Source organism: Thamnophis sirtalis, unplaced genomic scaffold (genome assembly GCF_051295495.1).
Source record: "Thamnophis sirtalis isolate CommonGarterSnake01/CBP01778 unplaced genomic scaffold, rThaSir2_p1.2 scaffold_4, whole genome shotgun sequence".
Taxonomy (NCBI): domain Eukaryota; kingdom Metazoa; phylum Chordata; class Lepidosauria; order Squamata; family Natricidae; genus Thamnophis; species Thamnophis sirtalis.
Window position 1 is genome coordinate 110027688 of NW_028261384.1, and position 11527 is coordinate 110039214.

The window sequence follows — 11527 nt, forward strand, 5'->3', positions numbered from 1 at the left end:
GCATTCTGCAAGTCCTGTTATCCAAGGAATATCTGGTGACTATAGCCAGGAGTTATATTTTGTTGGTGTAGTCTTTGACCTTTGGAATATCTTTCCTTCAAAATTAAAATGGACTTAATCTTTTTAGACATTTATAAGAATTTAAAGACTTGGCTATGTGCCTGGTCTTAGTTTTACTGATATTTTTACTGACAATTGTCTTCTTTTTTTAAATAAAGTTTTCTTTATTTTTCATTTTTATAGCATATAATCACATCTATACTATTACATAGCCAACATCGTATTGTATTATTAAATGGTTACATCAATTCATCTTACCATCAACTCCCTAAAAGAAAAAAAAAAGGGGGGGGAACAGTTATTGGCTCTTCTGCTCTCCATACAGTATATTTGTGCATTCACCTCACTTCTCCCTCTATCATCCCCCTCCCTATCTCCTTTCTTCTCTCTGTCCTCTTTCCCTTCTCTACTTTCCCTTCCTCTCTCCTACTCTTCTCTTCCCTTTTCACACTTCATTTATCTCCTCCTCTTCCCGCTCCTATCCTCTCTCCTATCCCTCTCTCCTTCTCTTACCTTTCTCATTTTCTTCCCACTCTTTATCTCATTTGCTTGGTGTATTTCAGCTTCTGAGCAAACTCCATTTTATGTTGATGGTATTTATAGTTCCTTTTCAAGTTACATATTTAATTTTAAACCTATATTTTTCTCCTTTAAAAAAATAGAACAAAAAAGTATACATATATAATCATTGTACTTTTAACCACCCCCCCCAGCCTAATTTTGGTTGAGATGTAGACCTGGTTACAATTCCCAGCTATTGTCATCATTGTCTTTATATAATTATACATATTTACATGCCTCCAATTTGTGATCCTACCTTTAAGTCTGAATAGTTTCCCATTATAAGTGTGTTTCAAGTTCCCTCTCCAATGTTTCCATGTCTTGGATTAGATTACCTTTAGTTGTTTATGAATGGCAAACCTTGCTGTTCAATATTCATTTCAATTCTCTTAATCTATTGTATAGAATAATAAACGGTAAACATCTTGCTTTATTTCATCATCTTAAAAGTTGTATGTATATCCATGTTTCATATATTTTAACCCATGCTTAATTGTCCTTCTGTTGTCATTTCCAGTCAATTTGCCACTGAGTTTAATTATCATGTATAAAAGTGAATGGCAAACCTCTGCTTTACAACCTCCCCATGTCAGTTTCATATTTATCCACATTCTATATATTTTGGGCTTTGTTTAGTTATCTTTCCATTAATATATTCAACCAGTTAGCAACTCCATTTTATTGTCATGTTTTTGACAACCTCCCCACATCAATATCAATATCATATTTATCAATATTCCATATATTTCAACCTTTGCTTAACTATCTTTCCATTATTACATTCAATCAATTAGCAACTCCATTTTGTTGTCATATTTAGAAATAAAACCATTATCTTAGTTTTATATTCTCCCACATAAAAATTCCTGGTTATCTGATTTTTTCCTAGTAAGTCTTTTGTCCCACTTCTCTACTCCTTCTTTCTCCCTTCTCTTTGCTTCGGCACATCCATTCTCTCCAACTTTCCCTAGGTCACCACAAAAAGGATGTTTTTTTATTTCTCTTTGCTGGGGCAAACCTCTCCCTTCAATTTCCCTTATACCACTACAACATCAACCTCTTTTGTCTGCCTTTTGTTTTCCTCCATTTCTACTTCTTCATTATCTTGCCCCTCTTGTCTCCCTTCTTCTTTGAATTCTTCTTTAGATATATGCTTCTCTGGCTTCACAATTCTATTTAGGCTTGATTTTAATGATTTATGCATATTTTATATAATTTCGTGTAGTTCTTCAAATTACCAGCTTTCCATGATGTCCAGTTCCAAAGTTAGAATTAGTTATACAGTTATTTCAAACTTCTGGTCCACCTTAAGTTTGTTCATTTCTACTGCTGTCGGGGAAAATGATGGGAGACATCTTGGTTCTTTCTTAATATCCAGTTCCAAGATTGCAGTTAGTTATACAAAGTCTTATTTTAAGGCTCTGGTCCACCTTAAGTTTTAGCTACTGTGAGACCGGAAGTGAAGCTAGAGCCATCTTAATCTTTTCCAGTAAAATAAAAAGATGAAGGGGGGGAGGAAAAAAAGGAAAGAAAAAAATCCTAGCATTTTCCAGTTCTTATCTCTGTAATAATTCTTCCCCCTGTCACCTTCCATCTCCGATCAGCCACAGCTGCTCAAAACATATCAATTAGAATAAACTTATAAAGAGTTAGATCCGCGTACATGTCTCTTTTGCCTCCTGCTCTTCCAATTTCTGGTTTATGGTAATTGGTTAGTTAAAACTTCCCACACAGTCAAGGTTAGGTTATCTGCTATCAGAAAAAAAGAGATAAAAATACTTGGTTTCTATTTGATATCTGAGACAAAATTACAGTTTATATTGAGTGGGTTCAGAAGAAGACACATTTTTTTCTTGATTATTTTAGCTGGAAGAAATTCAAACAAAATAAAAATATTGGTTTCTGTTTAAGATCCAAAACCAAATGTAATGTTTATAATTAAGGGGGTTTGTAACTGCTCTGCTTTCTGTTCTTCTATTCAAAACAACTTCGGGCGGTGTGTGTGTGTGTGTGTGTTACATCCCTCAACCTTTCTTTCTTCTTTTTCTTTTAGGAAAAAAAAAGTCCCAATCTGACCATCAGTATTATTTATGTTCTCAAATTTTCTTGGCCTTTTTAAAGTTTAATTTATAGTTGTGGGTTAGACAAATTCTCTTATCAGGTCTTTTATTTCTCCCAGTCTCTGCCTGTTCCAAACTTATTTTGACAAAAAAGCCAGCATCTTGGCTGTGATGAAGACTGCCACCCCAACTCCGATTCATAGGCAAATTTGTTGTGTCTCTCAGGGTATAATGACACACTGCCCTTCTTTGCCCCCACATCCAGAGAGGGTTCTGATTCAAAAGAATCTTCGGAGATGGTTTGTCGGACAGGGTTCATGTGAGACTCTTAGGAGTCCATATCACCCACATCTATCCAACTGGAGAACTTCCTGTCCAGCAATTTTCTTCTATATGTATATTCATTTTGTAACATTTTTAATTGTTTTATAATTGCTAATCACCCAAAGTCACTTGGTTGATATGGGCAAGTATAGAAATTAAATTAAAAGGTAATATATTAAAATTAAAAGAAACTTTCAGATTTGGGTGGCCCATTTCACTAGGAAAGATACTGTATATTATTATGTCAATGCAACCTTGCCACAGAGAATCTGAATGATTTCCCTATTTCCATGTTCCTATGGTAATGTTCAAAAGGGTTGTGCACCCTTGTGATTGTTTTGAATGATTACTTACAATGCAGCTGGAAGAGATAATTGAAGAAAAACCTTAGTGTATGATATTTTATACGATCATTGAATAAAGTCCTCTGTTCTTTCTTATTATTTTTACATCAATATGATAACTCTATCTATTGGAATCCTTTTGTTTCTGTATGATTAGAGCTTACCATTTTCATCAATTAATGATTTCATTTTGTATTTTGATGGTATTAAATATTGTTGTAAGAGAGGTACCTTCGGATTCCTTGGGTCTTCACCAAATGCAATCAGCTACTCTAAGGTATTTGTCTATGGGGAGGGAAGTCAAATCTGCTGCCAAAAATGCACCTTCTTTCAAAAAACAGTTTTAGCCAAAAAAAAAGAAGATATTTTTGAGATTATGTCTTTAAAAGTAATTGGATCTCATTCCTCAAGGAAATTTTATGTACCTCAACTATTCTGTTTCACATACATATAAAGTGAGTCAACTCAAGCTATTTCTCTTTATCATTGCTGCTCATAAAGTGACTACACATAGCAGGGTTTGGGGTGGAGGGCCTGGACATCACTATAGTTGCTCTAGCCACAAACAGAATCGTTTCGAGTTTGTGCTCTTCCTTGCTAACTACCTTCAGAAGTCACTCATGAACAATTTCAAAATTTTTTGATGAGTCTGGAAATACATGAGTGAGTGTCTTAAATCCTTAAAATAAAAAAAAATGAACATAATAATTAGTGTTTATAATTTTTAAGAGTTTAAAATAAACAGCAAAAAGAAAGGCAACATTTAACCTACAGAAATTGCTAAATGGACTAAGAAAATGTTGGAATATTGGATTTTGAATATTAAGATTTCAAAATTACTGAAGGACAACATTATTAGTGGTAGCATCAGTTCTACTACTAGTACTAATAATGTTACCTAGTTTAGGTAATAAGAACAGAATATAGAACAGTATTCTTTATTGGTGTGATTGGACAAACAAGGAATTTGTCTTTGGTGCATATGCTCTCAGTGTACATGAAAAGACAAGATACATTCATCAGGAATCATAAGGTACAACACTTAATGATAATCATAGGGTACAAATAAGCAATCAGGAAATAATCAATATCAAAAGAAATCGTAAGGATATAAGCAACAAAGTTACAGTCCTGCAGTCATAAGTGGCAGGAGATGGGTGATAGGAATGATGATGAGATTAAAAGTAATAGTAATGCAGACTTAGTGAATAGTTTGATAGTTTTGAAGGAATTTGTTTAGCAGAGTGATGGCAGCATGAATCAAGCACTCCAAGATCCCTTCCAACTCCGTTATTCTGTTATAAATACACTCCTGAAATATAGTCAGTACAAAACATCATTTCACAAATATTATATTTTCTCCTATTGGAAGAAATGTCCATTTGGGTTCAGTTCCAAGAGGGAAAAAAGACACTGGAAACATGGAGACTGCTTGGAAAGATGGTTTAATGGTGGACAGGACCACATGGGTTTCTTGGTCCTGGGGTAAAAAAAAAAAGGTCACAGATGCTGAGAGTGCCTGGGTTTTGTACCCTCTCTGGGCTTTGAACTTCCTGAAGCACAAGAAGAGTATCCTAACTGGTTGCTATTAGAAGTCATAGCTAGCTTTGTAGGTTGTCTCTGTGTCAGGTTTGGTTGAATCTTGCTGGGTGATGCAATGAAGGGCAATTAAATGGCTCTGTCTGAAGGAGGTATGTAGAATAGACTGGCCCAGACCTTAATGGCCCATTAACGAAGGAGGGGTTATATTATGACTCCTTTTTAGGGGAAATATTCTGCCCTTTTAATATTTCCTAAAATATTTCATTCTTCTAGGAGAGGGGTGGGTGTTAACTTACAACACTCCTAAAACAGAAAGTAACTATGATGGGCTTTCAAGATTCTGCTTTTGTAACATTTCTGAAATTCTTGTGTCATTTATTGTAATGATGGTCTAGCTTGGAAGAATAATACTTTTTAAGCTCAATAATGGAAAATGTGTACAGAATCCTTAAGGTAAAATTAGTGTCTTGAGGTTCGGGGAGAAGAATTATCCTTGATTGTGATATTCAGATATTGGGGGAGGGGGGTTAAACTGAGATTATCCATTATTGGAAATAAATGTTGGCTGGATTACATGATTTATAAATATGTAGGGGTCTGAAAATAATGTACAAGTCCAAATTAATTGGGTTTAGAGAAAAAGGGGATAAACAATCAAATATAAAAATGATGAAAATTTGGGGGAAATTGATTGATAGCCGAAAGATTATCAGAAAAAAATGAATGAAATAATTTTGATTGATGCAAAAGTTAACAAAAGGTTCTGAGCAGTATATGATCTATTGAAAACAAAGAATATTTATTTAAGGACACAAAAACGGAAGTTTAAAAGAGCATTGTTCTTTACAAAGGGATATATTTTCTTTATTACAATGACTATTCATTTGGGAATATGAGATTTGTTGTGTTTCCCAGGAGTGACTTTGTAAAACACAACAAACCACAGAGATAATGCAACTTGTGTCAAAGATATCCTGGGTAAAATTCCATTTATTCTCAGTGAAGTTGGCCGATTCTTTCTGGAAGCAAAATAAGCAGAAGTAAGTAGTGTAGCATATTCGCTAATTCATCCTAGTCCTCAGATCTTCTTCAATTATGAAATAAGAGACATTTAATAAATGTTGGATAATTTCAGTTGATCTAAATAGTTAAAAAAAGGATATTGATATGGTTGGTTTAATATTGCTGGATTAGTATATCTTAAACAAATATGTCCAGAAATATCATTATTGTAAATGATATCAGGATGCATTTTTTCTTACAGTATTTGTGATATGTGGAAGAAGATAACTTTCTAATTATAAATAATTATTTATAAAAAGCTTGAGTAGGTTAGAATAGATTATCATCACTAATTAAAGCAGAAATGACCAGATAATTGGTTTTGTTAGAAGAATTGAGGACAGCAATCTAAAGGCACAATATCTTTATTTTCAAAAATTCTTTTATTTTCCATGTTTTAATACACTCTAATACATAGGACAAATTGGCATTTATTCATTTTTCTTTGGCACATGTGGATAAAAAGGCCAGATGCAATCTAAACAACTTGCTAACTTCAATGAACCATAATCATAGTAACTTTGCTTTTTTATTATATGTAAGATTCTCTTTGGTTACACAGACTATGATGAAATTTAACAAGTAAATAAAAATCAGAATGATGATGCTTGATGTAGTGTCAGAGCAACAATTAAAAATTTTGTTGTAGTAATGCAATTTGAAAGAAATTTTTAAGGATTTAATCAGATTATTTTAAAGTAGTTTTTTTGCACCTGATTCTAAATGGAGTTCTAAACTGGAAGGACATACTGCTGAATATATAAAAGTAAGAACATCTACTTCAAGAAGGTTATTTTGAGAATCATCTGGTCATACCAAAGTAGTTAATCTCACATTAAATAACTCAATCAAGTAATTGTAATCCCTTGTCTATAATCCTATCTCCACCTACCTATACTGACAACAGAAACTTTCTTTGGACCTCCAAACTGGGATCAAATGCTATAGGATAGAGTAGAAGGATTTCACCTGTATTCAGAAACACTGCATAATACTGTAACACAGAGATTGAGACTGAGGACTCTATCCTGACATTATCCTGAATTTACATTGATGGCTATAACACCTAGCTTTCAACAGAAAACTATAAAAGCTGTGTAGGCTCCATTATTCTAAATGAAATTAAGCAACTCTTTATTTTCTTTATTTCTTCAGATGAAGACATGTCAAGTGATGCTTTTCTTCTTAATAGGTAATCCTCTACTTACAAGAGTGATGAAGGTACAACAGCACTGAGAAAAATGACTTATGGCTGTTTTCACACTTATGACCATTGCAGCATCCCCATGGTCATGTGATTTAAATTTGGATGCTTGGCAACTGACTCATATTTTTGACAGTTTGCAGTATCCCAGGGTCATGTGATCATCTTTTGTGACTTTCTGATAAGCAAAGTCAACAGGGAAGTTGTATTTATTTAACAACTGTGTAAATTAACAACAGTAGTGATTCAGTTAACAACTGTGACACAAAAGCCATAAAATGGGGCAAAAGTCACTTAACAAATCTTTCACTTCGAAACAAAAATTTGCAACTCAGTTGTGATCATAAGTCAAGGACTACCTATAGTCAAATAAATTAATATAATGTTGATATATACTTTTTGTGTTTGTATGTGATTTGTAAGCAGAATTCTTTCCCAGTCAATTACTTATCAAATATGTTAATGTTCCAAAAATTTTGTGAAGGGTGTTTTGGAAGTAAAACAAAAACAAAAAAGCTTTACAAGTTCTATTATACGATAGTCTGAATTTCTAAAATAAAAAAAACAAATATTTTCTGAACAAAGTTAATATCTCCTTAACATCTCAATCATGGAAATCTCTTTTATGTATTACTCTAAGTAATAATACTTTTGCATATATGGATATCAATGATGTGTTTAGCAAGATCATTGTCCAAGATTTGGTACCTCTATTGATCTCTAATCATACTTTGTTTTTATCCAGAACAATTGAAATAAAAAGAATGGCCAATCAATCCACTGTGACTGAATTCTTTCTGATGGGATTTTCTGATGACCATGATATACAACTTCGGCTTTTTTTCTTACTTCTCTTCATTTATTTGATAGCTTTGATTGGGAATTCACTCATTGCATTTGTTGTGATCCTGAACCATCACCTGCACACCCCTATGTATTTCTTTTTGGTTAACCTATCATTGACTGATATTTGTTATATCACAACCACCATCCCCAAATCAATGGCAGTTTCATTGACAGATAACAAAACAATCACTTTTCCTGGATGTATGACTCAAGTGTTCTTAGTTATTGCTTGTGTAGGTTCTGAGGTTGCCTTGCTCACCATCATGGCTTATGATCGTTATGTAGCTATCTGCCGTCCTCTACAATATAGCCTTATTTTGAACTGGGGTGCATGCAGCCAAATGGCATTTGCTTCCTGGATTACATCCTTCATCCATGCTTTGTTGCAAACCAGCCTAACTTTTCAATTAAATTTCTGTGGGTTGAATATCATTGGACAATTTTTTTGTGATGTTCCTCAGTTACAAAAGATTTCTTGCACTGATACAAAACGTAATCAAATTTTCATGTGGATAGTTGGATTCATTGCGAGTTCATTTTGTACTGGATTTGTTTTTGCCTCTTATGGTTATATCTTCTCCGTTATTCTAAAAATTCCATCCACTCAAGGTAGATACAAAACCTTCTCAACGTGCAGTCCACACTTGACAGTCTATTCTTTATTCATCATTACATCTATGTTTTCGTACTTGAGACCACAAACTCTTTCTTCTCCCACAATAGACTTATTGTCTGCTGTCTTGTATGCAGTGTTGCCTCCTGTTCTGAATCCCATCATTTATAGCTTCAGAAACAAGGATATCCAAGAGGCTGTGTGGAAAGTAATGTCAAAATCTAAACTGGCATGTTGGGTATTCTGCAAGTCCTGTTATCCAAGGAATATCTGATGATTATAGCAGGGAGACATATTTTGCTGCTGTAGTCCTTGCCCTTTGGAATATCTTTCCTTCAAAATTAAAATGGACTTAATCTTTTTAGACATTTGTAAGGCTTTAAAAACATCCCTATGTGCCTGGTCCTAGTTTCAATGATATTTTTACTGAAAATTGTTAGAGTAATTTTCTTCTATATGTATATTTATTTTGTAACATTTTTAATTGTTTTATAATTGTTAATCACCCAGAGTCACTTAGTTGAGATGGGCAAGTATAGAAATTAAATTAAAAAGTAATATATTAAAATTAAAAGAAACTTTCAGATTTAGGTGGCCCATTTCACTAGGGAAGATGCTGTATATTATTATATTAATGCAATCTTGCCACAGAAAATCTGATTGATTTCCCTATTTGCATGTTCCTATGGTAATCTTGATTAATGTTCAAAAGGGTTGTGCACCATTGTGATTGTTTTGAATGATTACTTACAATGCAGGTGGAAGAGATAATTGAAGAAAAACCTTAGTATATGATGTTTTATACAATCATTTAATAAAGTCCTCTGTTCTTTCTTATTATTTTTACATCCATATGATAACTCTTTATTGGAATCTTTTTGTTTCTGTATGATTAGAGCTTACCATTCTCATCAATTAATGATTTCATTTTGCATTTTGATGGTATTGAATATTGTTGTAAGAGATGTACTGTCAGCATTCCAAATATTCAAAATTAAATCAGAGTCCAAGGCAGAACTTTACTCAAAGTTCCAATTTATTAAGAGAGACATGTTGGCACATCTGTGGAAAATAGAATCTGAAAGCTTGCTGGATTTTTGCACCCAGTTGAAAGTTCATGATCTTGCCCCTAATATGATCCAATTTTCCACTGCCACGCTGCAGTTCCACCCATCTAGTTCCGGTCAGGTCCAGAGTTACAGAGTCAAAGAATTACCTTGGGATTCTAGAAAGGAACTTTTTATTTTGACAACAACACATTCTACTCCTTACTATTCCCCCTCACAATTCCCCACTAATGAAAAAGCACAGTAAAATAAGAGAGAGTGTCGCAGGCCAAAGATTCTAAAAGGAATATGACTGCAGGCCTGACAGGCGGCTTCTCCTCAGAAGAAAAACATTTCCTGAAAAGAGAATAACATAAATGTTAACATAACAAAATTAACCACCTCTTCCCCCCCCCCGCCAAGGGGGGGGGTCCCTTTGGCTTATCAGGAAACTTCTCATGGAATTGTTTTACTAACTTCTCCACTTTTAGGTTCCAGCTTTTCATCCAAGTAGCTTCAGACAAAAGGTAACCTTTCCAATGTACTAAATATTGTAAGCAACCCATATACAACATGGACTCTACGATTTTTTCTACCTCATAATGTGTTTACTCCTCTATCACTGCAGAAGAAAGGAAAGCTTGGGTGGATGGTCTTATGCCAGACCCAATTACTAGAAGCAACATAGCAGAACTAAGTACTGTAGAATATTCGCTAATTCATCCTAGTCCTCAGATCTTCTTCAGGTATGAAATGAAAGAAATTTAATAAATGTGGGATAATTTGCAGTTGATATGAATAGTTTAAAAAAAAAAGGATATTGATATGGTTGGTTTAATATGCTGGATTAGTATATATTAAACAAACATGTCCAGAAATATCATTATTGTAAATGATATCAGGATGCATTTTTTCTTACAGTATTTGTGATATGTGGAAGAAGATAACTTTCTAATTATAAATAATTATTTATAAAAAGCTTGAGTAGATTAGAATACATTATCATCACTAATTAAAGCAGAAATGACCAGATAATTGGTTTTGTTAAAAGAATTGAGGAAAGCAACCTAAAGGAACAATATTTTTATTTTCAATATTTTTATTTCCCATGTTTTAATGCACTCTAATTCACAGAACAAATTGGCAGTTATTGCTTTTTCTTTGGCACATGTGGATAAAAATGCCAGATCCAATCTAAACAATTGCTAACTTCAATGAGCCTTAATCATAGTAACTTTGCTTTTTTATTGTATGTAAGATTCTCTTTGGTTACACGGACTATGATGAAATTTAACAAGTAAATAAACATTACAATAATAATGCCTGATGTAATGTCAGGGCAACATTTAAAAATTTTGTTGCATTAATGCAGTTTGAAATAAATCTTTTTAAGGATTTAATCAGATTATTTCAAAGTAGTTTTTTTGCACCCGATTCTAAATGGAGAGCTAAACCTGAAGGATATACTGCTGAATATATAAAAGTAAGAAAAGCTACTTTCAAGACAGTTATGTTGAGAATCATTTGGTCATATCAAAGTAGTTAATCTCACATTAAAACCAAAATAACTCAATCAAGTAATTGTAATCCCTTGTCTATAATCCTATCTCCACCTACCTATACTGACAACAGAAACTTTCTTTGGACCTCCAAACTGGGATCAAATGCTATAGGATAGAGTAGAAGGATTTCACCTGTATTCAGAAACACTGCATAATACTGTAACACAGAGATTGAGACTGAGGACTCTATCCTGACATTATCCTGAATTTACATTGATGACTAGAAAACAGAAAACTATAAAATTGCTGTGTAGGCTCCATTATTCTAAATGAAATTAAGCAACTCTTTATTTTCTTTATTTC

General features: G+C 33.4%; 1 protein-coding gene across 1 annotated transcript; it reads left to right on the forward strand.

Annotated features, from left to right (window-relative positions):
* The first annotated feature begins 7921 nt into the window (after nucleotides 1-7921).
* On the forward strand, nucleotides 7922-8890 carry LOC148046135 (olfactory receptor 14A16-like). The gene has a single exon (XM_087714538.1). The coding sequence runs from the start codon at nucleotides 7922-7924 to the stop codon at nucleotides 8888-8890; it is 969 nt and encodes a 322-aa protein (XP_087570664.1).
* The last annotated feature ends 2637 nt before the right edge of the window (nucleotides 8891-11527 follow it).

Excerpts from the sequence above, each read along its gene's own strand:
- LOC148046135 (XM_087714538.1), top strand. The coding sequence starts at position 7,922 with ATGGCCAATCAATCCACTGTGACTGAATTCTTTCTGATGGGATTTTCT.